The 21,836-nt window shown below is 32.8% G+C and overlaps 1 protein-coding gene across 6 annotated transcripts in view; it reads right to left on the reverse strand.

The window, feature by feature from the left end:
- The window catches only part of LOC108727054 (protein IWS1 homolog A), a 45,686-nt gene that overhangs the window by 21,363 nt on the left and 2,487 nt on the right, over positions 1-21,836 (reverse strand). For 2 of the 6 annotated variants that reach the window (XM_018454952.1, XM_018454954.1), the window contains exons 3-7: positions 21,403-21,599; positions 20,237-20,757; positions 19,193-19,496; positions 17,926-18,089; positions 16,562-16,691 (exon numbers count right to left, since the gene is read on the reverse strand). In XM_018454952.1, coding sequence (XP_018310454.1) covers positions 16,650-16,691; positions 17,926-18,089; positions 19,193-19,496; positions 20,237-20,757; positions 21,403-21,599 — 1,228 coding nt within the window. In that variant the 3' untranslated portion in view covers positions 16,562-16,649. Of the gene's footprint in view, positions 1-7,150; positions 7,258-14,958; positions 14,978-15,842; positions 16,016-16,561; positions 16,692-17,925; positions 18,090-19,192; positions 19,497-20,236; positions 20,758-21,402; positions 21,600-21,836 lie in introns of those variants that run through there. The other 4 variants (XM_018454953.1, XM_018454956.1, XM_018454955.1 and 1 more) reach the window with 4 other exon arrangements.

The raw sequence follows: 21,836 nt of genomic DNA on the forward strand, positions 1-21,836 counted from the left end.
TCCATCGATTCATGCAAGAATAATTAGAGAACTGTCGCGTGTAGATGAACACTGTCTTCCTCGTCTGAAAAAGACAGGTGCCTTCAGTGAATTTGCTTTCCGCCATGTCATAAGCTACCGTTTCCCATGTTAACGAACTGTCGCGAAGTTCTGGTCGGCTGGGCCGGTGAATTATAATGAATCTATCGAGCTACACCATAGTGTGCAATTTCACCTTGATTTAAGCAAACGACGTATTAGCGAACCGTACAACGCGATCGCCGCCCGATAATTTAAGAAAATTCTATAACATTACATACCATATGAGCAAATACAAACCGCATATTTTTATAAATTATAGAAGATTCCTCACACACGAATGTCACATCTCTTTTTTAAGTTAATATAAATTTCTTAAATTTATATATACTCTAAAAAGTGTCGGATTTAACACCATGCAGTATCTATATAATGTTCACCATATTCATGTTAATATTAATACCAATATGATGTAGATTTATAATTCCTGGTTTATATCAACATAATGTAGATTTAAAATCCATGGTGTTAATTAACACTAAAATAATGAAAATTATATAGACACCGCATGGTGTATTAAATCCACATCAATGTTTTTTATGGTGTACTCATTTTGAATAATATTAACATTTGCCTCTTAATATTGTTATAATATTAACTAACAATTTACTCAATCATAATATGAATGTTGTCAATTAATAAGTAACCTGTTCTTATACAATTCGCGTGTAATAGTGCCCTGTCATCGCGATCTTTGCTAATTAATGTGCGCGCGAGCACAATTTTGAGCTCATCAAGGTAAGCAAGTTCGCGATGACCGTTTACGGCCCTATGGCTCTGTAATTTTGCGCGTGGCCTGACATGTGCAAAAACTGCAAAACGAAGTATATAGTAACTGGTTAGTTATCGCACGAGACAACATGTAACAAGTATTATGCATGAGCGTACACGTGACTATATTCATTACGTGATTATTAGGTCAAATCGAGTATTAATAACGTATAGACACATTTCTATTAGTCTCACGCGAACTTTCACCATTACACGGAATATATGCATTTCGAAGATAAATTTTATCGCGGTTCGTGATTAATTATTTCTCTATAAAACCTCTTATAGAAAAATAATAAAAAATATAATTCCAAAGAATTCATTTCCATAAAATGTCTGCGTAAAACACAGGGCTCGAAATCACAGGGCGGTAAAGTCTGACGTGATCGATGAGACAAGAATTGGACGATACGTATACGGTGTTCTGCTAACAGATAGTTATAACAGATAAAAATTTTACACTAAGAAAAAAATGTACTAAATTTTAATATTTATTTAAATAATACCATCTAAACATTTACTTATATAGTAAATAAATATTTATTCGATAAAAAAAGTGATAATTAAATTAAATTAATAGTTCCTGAATCAAACAAATATATTTTTATATTTAGTAAATATTTGGTTAATATTATTTAAACGAATGATTTATTAGAATTTAGTACATTTTTTTTAGTGTAGTATCAATCAAGATTTCGAAGCAGCTTTCGAGTCATAAAAAGTATCGAAAGAAAAATTAAGTGAAAGCTTAACATTATTCACAAACACAAACTTTCACTATTTGTTATCTCGAATAAACTTTGCTTAAACAAAATTCCAATTTAATCTTGATTCTCAAAAAAAAAACTCCTAAACAAAAGAATATATCAAATGATAAAAGCCTCGATATTTTTATTAGGTACGTGGAACTGCGATCGTGAAATCGAAGATTCCGTGCATTGGTGATTAATAATTCGACGCAGGAGGAAGCGGGACACCCTGTATACGCGTGTCGGTTCCGCGCGTCCCTTTTTCTCCCGGAGTTGGATACTGCATACTGGATGCTGCGCGGACCGTTATGCAACCTGCGGCGCGCAAACAGCGAGCGGGCGGTCGGTCGGTCCTTGCTCGCGCCGAGATTCCCGTTGGCCTGTCCCCGTGTCATCTTGCACGCTGTAGGAGCATCCCGACGACGACAGCGGCAAAGCTACAAAGTCGAACCGTCCGCGACTGTCGACATGGATACGCACGTGTCGGATGCTGCGAGAACACGAGCTTTTATCTCGGATGCAAGCGAGTTAAAGGAACCCTAAAGTCGTTTGTTTTACCAATTATTTAAACTAAATGAAAAAGTATCTATATTTAATCTCGGTTTAATTTACTTTTTATGTTTTTTAATCCCTAAAACACAAGAAAAGGATAAAATAAAAAGTAAGTTAAATCACAAGATTAAAGTTAATCTACATTAATAGAAGTGAACGTTAGAAAAAAATAAGATTATCGTGCTTCTTGAGAAGATAAAATAAATCAAAAAATATTTTAAGACATTACACATTATTTATAATCTCTTTTACTTCTCTCTCTTTTCTTCCATTTAGCCTTCTGAGATGAAAATAACATCTGCGGAAATTGGTTCTTTTTCGATCTGGAACTTTTCATTTCTGTTCGATTCAAGTACCTCAAATACATCAATACACATTTAATGTAATCTCGGCGGAATAATTGCACGTAATGCATCTGCTAGCGCGGCGCAGATTGTGTAACATAATCAAAAGATAATAACGGAGATAATCGCAATCCGGTTGTACGAATAAAATTTCATAACTTTATCGTCCAGCGCACTTCTCTCTGTCCAGGTCTTATAACGGGTTGCACCGCGAGATACAGCAGCTATAAAATTTGTAAACACGCCGGCATCACGAAATCGTTAAAAGCACATCGGTGTCGGCATGAAAACGGAGGGATAGTAACCGATTCTATCCATTGGTTTACTGTTATTGCAATAAACGCTGCGCTGGGACACGACCGAGAGTCATTATTTTCCTTAAACTTTCCGAACGGCAGAATGGCAAAATCGGTTTCTATAGATTTATATGAAAATTTTTTCCTAGAACTCTTTCCTAGAAAAAGCAAGATAAGTAGCATATTTTCATAATTAACGATATTTTTTTACAACATACATACGTTTGAGAGTGTCAATAAGCGGTCAAAGTTAGAGATATTATGAATATAATATATATTCTTAATTTTTTAAATTTTAATTATCTTAGATGTGATTGTGCGCCGAAACATTCAGGCATTGACCACAATCGATCTGAGACGCTAATAATATAAATATGATGAGGAGCCGAAACATTTTGACATTCCTATATATGAAAATAATTCCCCCTAAATTAATTCGGTAAAGAACTTATTGCGAAAAATATTACCTTAGCCAGGATTCAAACCTGAAACCTCTCGACTTTCCGATAATATTTTTTATTATAATAATTTATCGTCATCTTATGCTGTTATTAACTTTTTTATACCATCTTTGTCAGAGATTTATTATATCCGCATAGAAAACATGCATAAATTTATGCGAATTATAATAGCATCTTAAAATAACAATCAAGCGTATACATTTATTTGCTTATTCTGAGTAGTGAATATTGATTTAAAACAAAAAATTAAATAAAAATTTTATGATTTTTATTTCTGATGTGTGTTTATTAAATTTTTTTTAATTGCAATACTTTTCCTCCTAAGATGCAAAATAATTCATTCATTTATCAAATAATCTCGATCTAGTTTTAAAAAATTTATATCATTGCAGCATTGGTATACTTTTTAAAACTCGTAATGCCTAAAACAATTAACTTAAGAATGTTTTGGCTATCAGTTGTAAAAGTAGTCAAACAATTAATCAAAATTAGTTAATATCAGCCAATAGCATTCAAAAAATTTTGACAATTATATTAGTCCGTGAATCAAACGACCTGAAATCAACTATAAAAAACAAAACAACAAATAATTTGGCTTAAAATGCTTTATGCAGCAAAATGGCTATATTTTTCTGCAGTGTTAGTCAATAATTTCTAAACGCGAGTAAGTGGGTCAAAAACTTTTGCATGAATATTTATTATTTGATCAGTATATGTATAAAATTTGATTTAATTTTTAATATTATTATACTTCATCAAATTTGCAAATAAGTATAAGTAATATTACATAAAACGTGATTTCACATAAGAATCAAGACGATCAAAAAAATCAAATAACTTTTAAATCAATAAGAAAATTGTGCTTAAATTTTATACAAATTTTCAAATTATTCATAACATAGAAGTTTTTATGTTTTTAGTATTGTTTTTAGATGACACATCCTTAAAATATTTTTAAAAGTAACAGTTCGTACGATTTTTAATTTTAGCTTTATTTTACGCACGATTGCGAGCGAGTCGCTTTTCCGTCGTCAGCCTGTTTAACCCGTTTACACCGAATTCACCAAGAACGAAAGAGCTTTTAATGCTAGATATATCGTTCCCGATACAACTGTACACATTCGACTGCACTCGAACGGCGGCGCGAGTATTACGACATGACGCCGGGTTACCCAAGATGCGCGACGTGTCCGGTAGTTTCTCCCAGTTCCACTGGCTGAACAACCGAAGAGAGAATCCGTGAATACATTCCCACAGGTATATATACACCCATTTCGATGACCGGCCGCTCGTTACGGATTCGCACCCGACTTTTCGAGAAAACGACTGCCGGTGAAAAAAGGACCTTTTGTTCTCTAAAACTTTTAGAGTGAATTGTCACTCTGAAGAAATTTTACTCTTAAAGATTAAAAATTGAACCATTCTTTCTCTAGTTCAATTTTCACTCCTTAGAGTAAGATTATACTCCAAAGAATTTAGACAATGAAAACTCGTATAAATTGTGCATTATTATTATAATATCATGTAATATATAATATTAGTTACAAATAAAGTATAATAAAATACTTGCGAGATTTTTTAAATTAATCGTTTTTACGATAGATGGCGTTTTTTGTTCTTTTTTAATTGAATCCAAACAACTGAAAAGAAGATTGATTTTAAAAAAAGACTGAATTTATTATAAATTCGTTCATATCGTCCATAAATAAAAACTCACAAAATTTAATGATATTCAACTATAAATTAAAACGAATATTTATTTAAACTACTAATGATAGTTCGTTAGTTGTTTCGTCGCTTTTATCCATTTTTTTCTCATTATAAATTCCAAGCAGCATGTTTCTCGCGTCGAGTCTCGCCGCGAATTTTTCTCGACACTAATTACCATTAATTATCGCTATTCATTGCCCAGGTATTCCTCCCCGTCCCACGTAGTCTACCCTCGACCGACCGATCGCCGTGACATTTGTACACCGATAGACGATCCATTTCGTTCATGACGTGGAGGCCCAATCATCCGTCCGTGATCCCCCGGTTCTTCGCATCGGCGTCGGTTCCTTCGTCCCTCTTTCTCTCTTTTTCCTGTCAATCTTTCCTCGCTCGGTGCGTGTGCCTCTCGCTTTCGCACTGGATCACCTTGGTCCACGGGCCAGCACGCCACCCTCCCCCCTTTACCCTAACTACTGCCTACACGATCGAATCTCGCATAAAACTGGCGGTAAATGCAACCGCAAGACCGAAACCTCAACGGGATAGAAACTCGAGTTGCATGTATCGTGATGTACAAATTGCAACTTTGTATTTCTCGCAGTCACAGAATAAAATAACATGTATGTATATATACAATGCACGAACGATTTCCTATCATCTAGACATAAATATCTAAACAGATAAGAGTGAATTGACTCTGAAAAAATAAGTCTGATTGTAAGAACAACAAATAGTTTAAAGGAAGGCAGAATAGAATATAATGGTTAGGGTTAGTTTATAGTAGGCCGTAATCTGTTAACTTTTTCCTTAATCTATAAGAATTGACCAATCATAGTCGATTATTCTTCTCTCATTCGACTATGATTGATCAATTTTTACAAATTACGGAAAAAGTTAACAGATTACGGCCTATTATAAACTAACCCTTATAAAAGATGCGTTCTAAAAGATATCAGTATGAATTCAACACCATTCACACTGATATTATATCTATACAATTTTCATCATATTAATATTGATAAATTTAAAATTCCTGGTATTTTTATATCAACACCACCTCGATGCAGATGTGGTGATAAAATGTGCAAAATTCGATTAAGATATAACGGCTGTGCGAAATTAAAAATTATAGGAACGATGCAAGTGCGTAATTAGAGAAAAGCTAGAATGCCATTTACATTTAGAATGAAATTATCGAACGAAGAAATTCATATTTTTCTTCCGGAAACTTCGTTCTGCCTTTCGCGCTCAACACGTTCATTTCCTTTCATCTCTCGCACGGGAAGTAGAAATAACGAATGCACTCATTACGCGTAATAATTTATGTCCTTTTGACATGGAATTATGATTACGTGTGCTGGGATGAGTATAATTTTAAAATCCTTATGTCGTGCGACGTCTACTTTCGTTTATACCGTTTATGAAAACATTATCAATTTTGTTAAGAAAAATAAATAAGAAGCTTGTTGCAAAGCTGAGACAATTCTTTTTTATTAAAAATTCAAGAAGTTTTTTAGATTGTCATTGAGTTCTACTTTCTTCTAATTTTTAACACACATTAAGTATTTTGACAATAATAATTAAAAAATTTTACCGAAATAAATTTTGAAACATTTGAGTTATCTACAGAAACGTAAAATATATAAAATTAAATTATTTTCGATTTATTGAAAAAAAAAAAACTAATTAAAGTGATACTCGCGATCGATAGAAGATTTAAAGCGTAGTATAAAAAAAAATTAAAATTTTCTGAATAAATCTCATTACATCTTCGTATGTCGAAAATAATATATATCTTTGTCTCTATTAAATTGACTCGTTAATATCTCAATTAATTATCTTCCTGATTAATTAGGTATTTTCATTGTCTCTGAATTTCCAATTAATCGCATCCGCAATTAGGACTTCCATAAAATTTTCAGCGATGAAGAATCGGCTCGAAATTCATCGAGGAATCTATAATCGGGAGAAAGTGCGCGACTTCCGATGCGCTTCGTGTGCACTCCATGTTGCAGCTCGTGGTGCACAACGAAGGAACAGGCGGTTAAGGAACGAACGACGCTCCCACGAGCTGCAGCCGCAGCTTCGTCTTGGCGTCATCGACCATCGTGATCCCTGTTTAGTCACTCTCAGTTATGGCTGTCGCTTATTCCAGCTCCTTCTTCCTTTTCCTTGCCTTCTGCCGTTCGTTCGCGCCTTCTCTCTCATTCTCTTTCTCTTTTTCCTTGCGGTTCGCTTTCGTACTAAAACGCGAGGCTTCGATAAATGTCACTTTCGCAAATTCGAGTGCCAATTCCTGAAGCAGAAGATTCATCTTTGAAAGAAAATTTATTTTTGAAAGACTTTTATAAATCGAGCTTATAATTTTAAAAATCTAGCAATTGAAGACTGACTATATAATATTATATAATTGACTGACTATATAATATTAATTGTAAGAAAAATATCATCTAGCATTAAAATAAAGTATGCTAATAATTTTATAATATTCTATTGAATTTCTTCTTGCAATATATCGTAGAATACAATTATATTGAATGTCATATATAAAGAAAAAGGGAACTCTTAATGATGCCAGTAATAGACGATTGTTTCAATAGCGAATCGGAGGAAACAGAGAACGTAGGGAATTCCGTTTCTCTCGACAAGCCATGTATTTTTAGGCGGATTCTTCACCGAAGTAGAAAGGGTCGTACCGAGTCCGCCGGAAAAACAAAACGATTTCACCGTTCGCTTCCAGCGAACGTTTCAGCTGTCCCATTCGCTTATATTTCAGACCAAGACTTAAACCGTCGCAACATTCTGTCTGAGCTGCATTAGCAGTAACAGCTTCGTAATTTTGATCGTTGCGCTAGCAGTTCGAAAGAGAGAAAGAGGGACAGAGATTTCAATTTTCATTAATTCTTAACGTATCGAAGTGTATTCGCGTTCAGACAGGTATCGCAGATTAAAAGTTCGATATTAGGCCGGGAATATTGCAATAGAATCCCACAGAACAAAAAGAATGTGTTTTATGAAGGAGTGAAGATGTATAATGCCTTCCACATATAAACAACATGTGGAAGACTTGAGCAAATGTTTAAAAAATATATTTATTTGATGTTACTTAGATATCATAAAATTTAAATTATTTAAGATTTATTTGTATAAACTGTGTCTTTAAATAGCTGAGAAAACTAATAAAGAACATTAAATTATGTATTTCGTTCATTAAACTATGAAAGTTAAAAACGATTAATTATTACTTTTAAATACTAAGTAATAATTCTATAATAAATGTAATGACCCAGTCAACATGCGTGTCTAAAAGGTAGTCGTAAAAACATCATAAAGATGTCTTTAAGACACACATGTCTAAAAAATACCTGAAAGAGACATCATAAAGATGTCTTCATGCGTGTTGTCTGGGATCTTTTTTATAAAGTCGAGTGACAATTACGTAAACATTATCGCTACATCAACAGCACCATTCAAGAAACAAAGTTCCAGAAAATGAATTTTAATGTTTGGAATCATTATAACACAGGAATAAAAGTACGTTCTTTTAAAATATGGTTTTTTTTTAAGTTTCCGTTTTTTTTCTACAAGCAAGTGATAAAAGCAAACAAAGATAATAATTTTTAAGTTATGTTGTAGCAGCAGATGAGCGTTTTATATTTCTAATTAGAGAAGAGATTATGAAGATTGGTGTATTGAATCATCAACCAATGTATTGATCGAGTTTCGAATGACGTGAGATCGTTTGCACCGAATGGTTGCGGTCTCCGGAGATTCATTAATTTCGTCAATGATATTATACGCACCCCTATGGACGCACCCCATACAAAATACGATCATGACTCACTATTTCGATCGCGCTAATATCCGGCTGGCTTCGTTGACCGGAAGGGAAGCCACATTTACGATAGTGTAGCAAATGATATTGCTTCGCAGTTACAAAAGATTCAGGAAAAACTCGTTTGCATCAAGGCCACAAAGTGACGAACCGTTACTTTTAATAGAGACACTTCATAGAGAGACAAAGATAGTGGATAAAAAGACAGATCTTTTTGTAAATCGCGGATTTGTTAAAACAGTTTTCATTTTATAATTTCTTTCCTAAATTTTTCATTCTTTTTCAACTAACTTTGATAGAAATTATCAAATATTCTACATATAAATTATATTGCACATTTATGAACATACTTAAGACCTTGTTTTCAAAGAAATTCAGACTTCTATCTTTACCTGCGACATTTTTTTTCCTTTATACTGAAAGAACGGTTCCGCTAAAGAATTTAAAAATTTAGCTAAGTTTAAATCCGAAAATAATTTTATTGGATTATCAAATTATATAAATTATACATGACGCACAAGCAGATTGTTAGAATATCAAAACTTTTTTCAACGATGTTCATCCTGCTTGAGTTTTCTACATAATTATTTTAATAGTTCAATAAAATTATTTTCAAATCTGGACCTAGCTAAATTTTTAGATACTGAAGCAAAATCGTCCTTTCCGTGCACGACTCAGAACACAACGCTCTTTGTTTCCACGACCGATTCGTGCGTGAAAAAAAAAGAGAGCAGAAAGGAGATAGAAGGACGAGCGTAGGAAGACAATGGATCCTCGAGACATCGGATAGGCGTTTCTACAATGAAAAAAAATGTTTCAACAGTATTATTTTAATTGAAAATAATCTTGTTAATTTATATAACAATATTAGTGAAACACACACACAAATAAAATTTTATTAAAAACAAAAGCATAAGTACTCGTTTCATTAATGGTGTTATTGAAGTAACGAAATTATTTTCAATTAAGATAATGCTGTTGCTACATCATTTTTTTCAGTGTACTCAAGGCTCTGTTTCGTGATGTGACAGAAACGCGAAGATAAGACGATAGGATTCTTCTCTGCGAAGATTTTTCCCAATGACAAAACGAGAGGCATAATATATCGTAATAACTCATTGATTGCGAAGAAGATATAGTTATGTAGACGAGATGATGTTCTGAGAAAATTATGCAAGCTCGCGATGGCGTCATTTATTAAAAGAATATCGATTTAAATCGTATCTTTTAAATCTTTTGAATCTATTTGCTTTACTAAATAAATTTTTATCGTAGAAGTACTTAGAATTACAAAGACACGAAATATTGTTTCTAATTTGATGATATTATACATTACAAAAATTAATATACAATACTTTCAAATCTTGAAATGAATGTAAGTACATATACCATCTTTAATAAGATTTTCTGAAGCAGGTATTTTATTCAGAGACTGAATTATGCAATGTTATGTTTTTTATTAATTTATATATGCTTTAAAAATAAAAGAACTATATCTATAAAAATGTAAAACGATATAAGGTGACATAATTTCATATTTTTTAGGAAAAAATAGTTTTGAATAGACGTGGGCGCATGTATGCATCTACATAATATGATCAAGCGACGTATTTCCTCAATTTCATTCAGGAACGCGTTTATAAATACATCGCACGCGTCGATCGATCGAATCTTGCGGCGAAGGGTCGAGGATGCGACGCAAATAAAAACGTCGCTTTTTCTCTTCTATACGACGACCCTGTGTAAAGTCCCTCCAGAGTGAGTTTGTTGAAGGTCAAGGAGTTACCGAACGATCGATCGTCAAAGACGATTGGACAAAGACGAGGCGTCTTGATAATTAACGTGATATCGCGAGGCATAATGCAGCTAATAATACGCGGCTGAATTCTATCTCTGACCCAACCGCGCAACCTTTCGCGAAAGGGCATTCATTATTACGGGGTGAATAAATCTGGCTAGTTATGACACTCGATAAAAATGATCATCGCGTCGCAGTTTGTTTTTTTAAAGAGCCACGTGCTTAGAAACTTCAAAGAAATAAAAATAATCTCACATATAAAGCAATTAATTTTCTGTGCAAACGCATTGGATGCACAGAATCCAGGGAATGAATTTGTTGCAATTAGTTCCATTCACGATTATAGCACACATAAATTAACCGTTAATTTAATGTTGTCTATATTGAGAAAAATACTCTGATTGTTCCAACAAAACATATTCGGATCATATATAATGAATTAGATTTCTGATTATTGTAACTGAATTTCTGGTTATGTCGACCAGAATATTTGAAAGATTTAATTATGCGAGTAAGTGTCCAATTCACACCTTTCTGGTTGAATTTATCAGAATTATAATTAATGCAAAGAGACTTTTTCCAGTATACATTATATAATTCGATTATGATAAGTTATAACAGAAAATGTTTTAATAATAAATAATTTGCTGTTAAAATGATAAATTTACACTAAATTACCAATCATTGCTTTTTGATCGATGATAATGTTCGATTAATTAACTAAAATATTAGCTTTCAATTAATGGTAACATTAAATTAATATGATTCGTTATCAATTAAAGTTGTAAAGGCGTTATATTAGTACCATGTAATTGTGTTGAACAGAAATTGAGTTAAGCGTAATTAGCGTTGATTAACGTTGATCTTTCAGTGAAAGGCAACATTCGGACAACCTTTTTTGGCCTTCTTCGAGCAAATTAATGTACAACGGGCAAACAATGAGGGTAGAGATTGGTCGAGCATGTACTTTTTTAGGTCAAAGGTTACACGCGAGTGAACCTAACGGTGACAACCAGGAGTTACACACCGCGTTCTTATAACCGTTAAAGGTCTCTTAAAAATAGCTTTTTAGAAAAATATTGACAAAACCGTGAATTTTGAATTTCTTAAAAAACGAAATAGAAAGCAACATTTTATCTATAAAATCAAAACAAATCAGTTAAATAAATTATATAATTCGTATACAAGATTTCAAAGTATCTTAATATTAGAAATATTCGGTCAAATTTTACGACGTGTTATTTGTCGAGTCAATTATTTGAATAAAGTAAATACGTGAAATTCTGTAATTGTCTCACTGAAAAAAATTATTAAAAATGGACAAATTAGAAGATTCTGATTTTATCAATCAGAATCCGGTTACCTCAACTAGAATTTAGTAAATTTAACTAGAAAGTTCTGATTCGTCCATTTTAAATCAGAATTCCAATTAATCCAACCAGACATTTTTTCTCAGTACTGTAATTATATGCAGAATGTATATGAAATTCAGTCTCGGGCATCGCATTTCGATTTCGAACAACGATTCTTGCGTTCTTCAGGATTCGCGGAGAAAGGCCTCGCATTAGGGTCGCCTCTGTAGAAACGGATATTAGAAAACGGCTTTATACAGCACGATCGTAAACCTCTGCATGATCGACGTCACGTCGACCTCGGAGCGGCTGACAAATCACGTGCATCGATAACGCGGTATATCTCGCGAGCACCATCAGCCTCGATTCTCTCGTCCAAGGATAGATATCCCTGAGACCTCGAGAGACAATCGCCAACAGTGCGACTGTCGCAGCTCTAAGCGAGAGTGCTCTGATTTTGTGAACCTACGGCCATCGCGAGTCACGCCTTTCTTCGCTTAAAATTTTTACCCACGTAAAAACGAAAACTAGCAAATCAGAAACTGATATTAAAATTTCTACACGTTCATTCAAAGGCTATAAACGCGAGAATAATTTTTATGGTTTTATTATTTAAAATTTAATTACTTTTATCCATTCGACTGAATTGACACAGCCAGTTAAGTGTTTAACATCAGTTTGGTAATCGAGAAAGTTTCATAATAATAAAAATGATATTGTTATTTAATTTAAAAGATTTTTATAAATATAAATTTCATTTTTAAATTATAAAATAATTACGAGGAGATTCGGCAATATGACTTTGAGTTCTCAAATTTCTGCAATACACGAAAAGAATAATTTTGCTAAAATATCTAAAAATTTAACTACACGGAAAGAATTTTTTCTTAGAATTTATCCTAAAAATATTTGTAAGACAATATATATATTTCAAAGAATTTTATGTAAATCTTTCTCATTCGTTAATAAAACTACAATAAAATATAAAATAAGTTTGATTAATTTTATTGAAATACATAGTAAAAAATCTTTAAAATTGTATTGTATCAACTACCATATTTTCAGGATAAATTTTAAGAGAAAATTCTTTTCGTGTATACGTTTCTTAATATTACAGAGAAGGAGAATGATATTGCTGAAGTGTCTGAAAGTGTAACTAGATTTAGATCTAAAATAACTTTGTTAGACCATCAAAATGATTATATAGGATGCTCAAACAAGCTGGTTATTAGAATGTCAAAACTTTTTGCAACATTACTCATTATGCATGAAGGTTCTATATAATTATTTGATGGTTCAACAAAATTATTTCCAGATCTGAATCTAGCTACATTTTTAGACACTCCAGTAAAATCGTTCTTTCTGGGTATTAATATTTATAGAAAATATTGTTTAATTTTTAAATGTTATATAATGTTGGTCACTTTCTTCTTCGTCTATATTCAAAGAAACGTAAAAATTATCAAATGGTGTCGCTTATGAAAGTAAAGTTCAGCACAAGTCGGAAACGCTTTCCTCGATCAAGTCTAACGTGATGTTTTCGCACATCCTGACGTGCTATTCACCACTACACTTTCAAACTCTCATCGATAATAACGAACCTTATTCTTTCCCCTTCGATCACAATTACGTTCTCTGACTTCAACCAATAGAAAATCTCATCTCGGCCGGCGAGTAACATCGCGCTAATTAAAGTTCGCTCTTTAACATTCAAGCAGTTGTGCGAATTTCCATAAAATCAGCGTATATATTCACGCTGCTTTTCATTTCATTGTACTTCAGTCGACATTGTAATCTCAGTAAAAGCCTTACGAGACTTATACAAAGAAATATAATCGTGGGGTTCGTTATTTAATGCACTTTAATATACATATTATGGCGAAGCGGGAGGGCGTGAGCGAATTTAATTATAAATCGGAAATTCCCACCCTCGTCTAATTACTCTTACTTCCAATCATTATAGAATTTCAGTAATAACGCTTGGTGCTATTAAAAATATAATAATTTTAAATAAAATAATTTAATAAAACAATTTTTTAATAAAAATCAAATCTAAATACGTGAATAGTTCTTTTAGTATTTCAAACGATTAAAAAAAAAAACAGAATAACAAATTTTCGTTGATCAACAAATGCACAGAAGAATGATTTTGCTGTAGTAGCATTTATCTAAAAATTTAGCTAAATGCAGATCTGAAAATAATTTTGTTGAATTATTATCAAAGTAATTTGTTTAAGTGTAGTACACTCAAACTGGTTGTTATAGAATGTCATTTCTTGCAGCGTTGATCATCATAATTGAGTTTTCTACACAATTATTTTGATAGTTCAACAAAATTATTTCCACAGATTCAGCTAAATTTTTAATTCATTTTAGCAAAATCGTTCTTTCCGTGTGGACATTATCAGATTCTTCTACTAATATTCATCTTATTCCTCGACCAACTTCAGGTGAGACTAATAGAATTTTGAATCGCATGCTTTATTATTCAGCGAACTTCAAGATTTCGCGGAGAAAAATAACGCTCAATGAATTTCAAATAAAGTAAAAGAATATCACGTCGCCCGCCCACGCAATATTGCGCCGGGAGAGTTCACCGATCTATTATCCCCGTGTACTCCCTCGACTCACCCTTAGCACGCCCAACTTCGCCCACCATCGAATTATTGCAAATCGAGCGACTTACCGGAAGATCCGGCGCTCCCTGGTGTCCAATCGCTCCCGCTGCTCTCCGACGCAGAGAAATTACGATCGTACCACGCGAACGCGGAAGACCGCACCTGGCCGGACGCAAAACGCGGTGGCGAACGTTCGTGACTCGGAGCTCGCTCGGAAGGCGGCCGGATTACGTCCTGACGGTCGCGAGGCTGCTACGAGACTGTACCGGAGAAACGCCGCGTCAATGAAAGCGCGCCGCCCCGCGCCGCGCAGCCGACGCTCGACTATCGCGCACCTTCGCACTGGCGACACGCGCAGCGTGACGTTTGCCCAATAACAGTGTAAACGGAGACAAAAGTATCTTCTCCACTCGCTTGCTGTATTGTTAAAAATGTCATGAATTAACGTTTCAACTTGCACAAACTAAATTCGATCTCAACGAAACATTAAATTTAATTTATCCATAACTGAAAAGTATTATATATTTGTGTAGCAGTACATAAAATGTAGTACTTTTTCGTTTGTGGATTTGTACGAAATTTAATGCATGTGAACTTTATATTTAAGTTACTTGTACACGGAGAGAATTTTGTTTTAAAATTTACTTCGAAAATATGGAAGTTGTGGTACAATACATTTTAAAGATTTTTACCATGCACTTTAGTAAAATTAATCAAATTTATTTTATACTTTTATTGTAGTTTTATTAACGAATGAGAAAGATTTACGTTAAAATTCTTGAAAATACATTGTTGCCCCACGATTATCATATTTTCAGGGTAAACTCTAGAAAAAATTCTTTCCGTGTATATATTATTCCGCGTATATGCCGTATTCGGTCAAGGCATTTGTGATATTACTATTCTGTAATTTTAATTGTGATATTATTATTCCAGTTTCGATTTGGGATTGTGTTTCAAAACAGATAAATAATCGACGCACGGTTTGCTTAAACAGAAAATTGTTAAACATAAAATTGCAAGAAATATTATTAGGTATGAAGAATCGCCTTTACCGAATATGGCAATTTTTACTCCTTGTATTTAATCTCATCGATTGATTTTCGCTTAATTTTGTTAAAATAACATCATTATTTGTTTCTCAATGTAACTATCTTATGGGTCCGTTTCTATCAATGTAGATCAACTTTAATTTTAAAATTTATTTTAAGTTAACTAAAATATGTTAAGATATGTAACATATTTTTTATCTTTCCAGATTTTCTAGTCAGACCTAAAATTGATCTGAAATTTTTAAACGTTCTAAAATCGATTTATTCATACTTTAAACGGATTGTCTGAGTTATCTTTTAATAATCTTTCCCATTGCGCCTCAATTTTGTTTCATACTGTGATTTGCGTAGGAAATGGATGATGTGCGAATAATTTTCACAAAGTTTCACAACACCCTCCTACAACACGCCGGAAGCGCGAATATATTGCACAGTCAGTATAATATAATTGCATAAAGGAGAAACCTCGGTTTTGATTTCATTAAGAAAACGGTTATCTGATTCTAACGCGCAAAAAGACTAATTAAAAAAAGAAAAAAATTTTTTCAGTTTCAAGTAAAACGTATGTTATTGAAGTTATGGCACGCGTTCCTTAAATATGCACATTTCTTTTGCGATTGATATAACATGAAAAAGTCCACATTAATGTAGGAAAAATCTAATTATATAATTCACGTTACACGAAACACATTATGTTATGCGAAATAATTACGCATAAGTTCAATATTGTTTCTACTCGTGATATTAAAAGTATCATAATATCTAATCAGGTTTAAATACTCAGGATTTAAAAATATAGGAATTTTAAGTTAATTTTGAGGTAAAATAAAAGATAACAAAGAATCACGTATGACTCTTCAGTCTTTTTTTTTTATCAAAAAACTTGATGCTTTTGTCCAAGATTTTAATAACTTGATAAAAAATAAATAAATATCAATTACTTACTATTTCGAAGCATCCAAATCCGACACTAGATCGTAGACAGTTTCAATGAGTCGCGTATAATATGGTGGTTCAAGTGGACGCATCGACGTCACCTGGTTTTAATCGTCGTTTTCCGCAACTCGCGTATCGTCTGCAAGCAAAAACGATTTATCTTGTTTAAAAGACTTTTGTCTGACAGTTTGTTCGAGCGGCGGGCAAAAAGCTTGCTCGGTAATTTCGCGGTTATTCAGTCGCGTGTTTAAGCATTCGTTTCCTTATTCGGTTCCTTATTGCATCCCCATTGTCCTCGTCGTAACGTGCTCTCTCGCCTATTTATCTGTGGGTTTATTACATACACATGCACATCCTATAAGCGCTTCCTGGATTAGTTAGAGAATTCCCCCGACCCTTCTTCCTTTGACCGTATTACGCAAAATCGATGTGCAAGAAGGCCTGAATATCGTGACGCAGCTTCTTTATAAACGTCATCACATGCTCGCTATTTTAGACGTCATTACGTCAACGAAGATGCAATACTTTCATTACGCTGATTACACCGGCTATTTTACACGTTAACATCGATTTATGACGTAGACGTAAGGCGACGTAATAAGTTCCAAGTTTATCCCATTCAGGAGAGATTTTTAATGAAATCCTACGATGCTTCGTGTAACACAATAATGCTTTAATAAAATTCGATAACGCATTTTTTTTGTTATATAATTGGGCATATAAGAAAAGAATCGCCATTATACAATACTTATAAGAAAAATAATAATTTTCAACTCCAATTTATAGAAGAATGCAACATCCTTTCAATACAATATACCGATATAAAAGTATTACAGGGAAGATTTCTTTAAAAAAAAATACCTTATTTTTTAAAATTAAACATTATAAATGACAATTTATTGATAAAGAATAAAATAGACTGTATATTTCTCAAAATTATTTTATCTAAAAAAGATGTATAATAATAAAAATATTAAATTGTATTATTTATATAAATTATGTTATTAGACGCACAAAAAGTATTTGTATAGTCGAGAAATTTACCATCCAAGGAACATGCGAAACTCTTTTGTTTATATTAAGATAAAATATATTCATAAAATTGCTAATTAATGTTTATTTTCTACAAATAAGGCTGTTTTATAAAAAAACTTTTTTTATAAAACACTCACTGTATGTGATTTTCAACTATATAAATTTCCTTAATATATACTAGTAGTAATAATATAATAATTATTCTCTATTCTTGAGCATTGTATTTGCCATTGTGCGGTTCATTTTATTGCGTTACGCAACTAGTAAAGCCTATAAAGCCTAGTAATATCCCAATGTGACACAAACGATAAATAACATCGAAAAGGAAAGGCACCTACCTTTTTGGCATCGTCCAATGTTGTGGGAACGTAGTGGGCATTGATCGCTTGCGCCATAGTACAGTAGTCGTGATACAAGATGTATTGATCCTTCAACCAACGCCTAATCGCGAAAACTCTCTCCCGAAACTGATCGTTCGGCTTCGATTCCAAGTTGTCTGTATCTGGAAAAAAATGCGTTCCATATTTTCAAAACATACATGAATATAAAATCGAGAATATATCTATTTGAGAATATATTTTGAATACATTTGAATGTGTTTGTGCATAATGCCTCCATTTAAATGCAAAATAAATTTAATGCATTCGTCATACGACTTTACACCGCTATCGGTCTATACGTTCTCATTGTTTCGATACAATGCGGATTCCTTCTATTCATCGCTAGAGTTGCAATTGTCGGCGTATTCGCCGAGGCACGACTCACCACTTCGGGCGCGTTCATTAAAATGACATAAATCGCGAAATGAATCGAAAAGGAAAAATGTACGAAATGTAAATGTAAGATCTTTAATTAAAGATAAATATACAGACACACAATATAATAATTTACTTATCGCTGAGAAATGAAATAATCTTTTTATTCAAACTAGAAAGCGAACGTTAATAATTGATATCGTAAACATCAAGAAATATTTATAAAGATAGATTTATAAAAGATTTCTTTATTTAAATTATTTAATTAATTTATTATATAATTTTATCAAAGGACGATTTGAAGAAAAAATATAAAAAAATAATTACACTTGCATTACTGTTACATTAGTTACGTCATGGATACATTTTGTAAAATGATAGTTAATAGACAATACATTGGTATCGGAGCTATGATTCTTCATGTTTGCCAATTCCATCTGATAACGGATGATTACTGACATTATAAAAGATATGAAGGACAGTCTATTCTAAGCGCTGATGAATATTTAAAAGACATAAGTGACAAAAAACTTACGGTTTTTCTGATTGTTAGTATTGAAGAACATAAATATAAAGAATTGTAATAATTTTAAAGTGATATTTTAATCGTAATGTTCGATGTGTATGATTATATAAAATTCACTGAGGAGAACCACATTAAAGATTAAAACGTTTGCAACTATTTGAAATTATTTCATACTGTGACTTCAGTTTACAATAATAGCGAATGACAAATAGCCCCATGAGTCAAATGGGGGTACATTTTTTCTTGTATATATTTGAATTTGAGAGAGATTCATTAGAGCTCTTTATTAAATTATTAATTTCTTTGTTTAAATTTATAAATTACCAGGCTGCGTAAATTCTGCAATCTTCGGGAATTCCAAAGGCTTGAAATAGCTTCGAGTAGAGTCCGATTCTAGTCTTAAGTCCTTCAATTCGTGTAGATATTTCTGGAGGTCTTCTCGTTCTTGCTGCAGTCGTAGTTCGACAATCCGCTTCCGAAGTCCGCGCATTTGTTTCCCGTCAAATCTCAAAGCTTTGTCTTCCTTACGACTTCCTGTGCTATTACGATTGCCGGCTGACTTCGAATTCGTTATTCTCGTTCCTTTCTTTCTTCTCTTGAAATTATGTTCATGACTATTATGATTAGACTGAAAACGTTATTATAGATGACGAAATGGCTTTTCTTGCCAAAATACATTACGTAATCATTACATAATGATTTTTGGCGTTGCAAATATATCGATTTCAACACTTGGACCTTCAACGAGTCATTTATGTATTATTATTCCCAAATTGAATCTAGTATTTAACCTTTAGCGTCTATTTTAAAATGATTTTGAAAATAAGAACATATTTTTAAAATATTTTAGCTTTTCCTTAAATAAAATCTGTATAATCCATCATTTTATTGTATTTCTTGCCTCAAAATATGACTCTATAGTGACTTTTCCGTCTTGTAAAAGTTAATCGCAAAATGTATATGATCTTAAAATAAAGACAATATTAAACAAGAAGCATCCTATATTCGGTCAAAGTGGATTTTGTTGCTTAAATATTTTCATATGAATTTACATATCTAATTCCGCAAACCGCGCGCCAAAATCGTTTTCGGTTTGGAAACATAATCATGAGTAGAAATAAATCAGAGTAGTAATATTATTTATTAAATCTCTCAACAAGTAATTTAATAATTGTTTTATGCTATAAAGATGCTGATAAACATCTTTATAAGAATATTAATAATCTGATGTTAATAGAAAAATAATTCGGGAAAATTTTTTTTTAATCTAGCATAAATTAAAAAATATTTAGATAGAAAGATTTGATCAAAAAGACAGAGGCTACTGTGACATTAGATCGATAAAAAATATCCAACACTAATACTTACAATTTTATGTTTCTCCGAAGAGTGGCAACTTTTGTTCTCTTCTCTCACTTTTCTTGTCTTCGATACATTCTGGATTTGAGACGCGCTTTTGTTATCGAAAGAGCTTTTCGATGCTTTTGTCGCAATTTTCGAATTCGTGTGTTTTTTAACCAATGCGTCTTTGTGCGATTTCTTCAGCACATATTCGGCATCCTGTGGAATCCGTTGATCCAAGTTTCCTCCGGAAACATCTTCTCTTCTCTTTTCGTTCTTCTCTAACGACAAATTAGATTTAACCGACTCGAGCCAGTCCTCGTCATTCGCCACCGGCAATCCGATGACATCTATCACCGCGCGTTCCCTCGCTCTGTTCGATGCTTCCTCACGCTCTTTCCGGTTGCTTTCTTGTCGGACAGTCATCCTCGAGGAGTTTTTCTTCTCATCTGTCTTCGTCACGTCGCCGGTCAACGAATCCGAGGAATCCGATGAGTTCTTATTGGAACTTACGGTTGAAAGATTCGTCAGACCGATTGCATTATCACCTTAAAATTATATCGTCACAACAATAGAATTTTCCGATTAAAAAAATCTTATAAAGTTTATGTATAGTTAGTGACTTTTAAAGATTACCTCTAGTATAAAAAAAAATATTATATATTCCATGTGTGACGATTGTATAGCGTATTGTTACGAAATTTAATTACTATTTACAAATATTATAGAAATATTTTATTAATTCAATAAAGTAATTAATAAATAGAGGAAAAAGTGGGCTTCCCTTTTCTTTTTTTTTAATTTTTTATTTTTTAGTTATATTCAAGTCATTGATCGCAAATGATAATTTATTGATCTAAGTTTAATAAAAACACTTGAAATAATAAGACAACTTATAAACTGGGAAAAATTGTTTAAACAAAGGGAAACATGAGACTCTAAATGTGATAGTAAAATGGCCTCTTTCCTTATATTTTTACAGAATTTGATTTCTTCAGATCTATTTGGACTTCCCATGAAGTCTCTTAGCATCAGTTACAATTAAAATATTCTCAAATGTATTCCTTTTGTTTAAATCAATTTTGTCACGAAATTCTATTTCAAAATAGGTCTTCTAATACTTAGACATTTAGTTGGAGTAACTCCAATTCTGACGCTGTTGTCAATTATTTATAACATTTTATTTATTTTACCACTTGAAACGTTCTCCTCTCGATGATGATAACTTCTTCTCTGCTTCTTCGAACGCGAACTGACGGATCGAGGCAATTTTAACGAACGTACACTCACGTTATCTGGATTCTCGATGATGCTCTCGAGGTCGCTGACGTGGTCTGATGGTCTCGGATCGACCTTGGTTGTACTTTTCGGCGTCAGATCAAGCTCGTCTCTGCAGTCGAATAAAACATTTTGCAAAATTATTTTCACATTCATAAAGATTCGATTGTTTCGAGAATATCGACACTTTGCATTCGTGCTTGTATATTCGTGATAATAAATCATCGATAACGATCATGGCGTTCGTCATAAGCCGTTCGACCTTTTCTATCATTAATTGTAAGTTAAAGCACTATCTCTCAACACTATTTTATACAATATGTTTCGACCATCAATTATATTTACACAC

Source organism: Mycetomoellerius zeteki, unplaced genomic scaffold (assembly GCF_001594055.1).
Source record: "Mycetomoellerius zeteki isolate Tzet28-1 unplaced genomic scaffold, Tzet1.0 scaffold47, whole genome shotgun sequence".
In the NCBI taxonomy this organism is placed as follows: Eukaryota; Metazoa; Arthropoda; class Insecta; order Hymenoptera; family Formicidae; genus Mycetomoellerius; species Mycetomoellerius zeteki.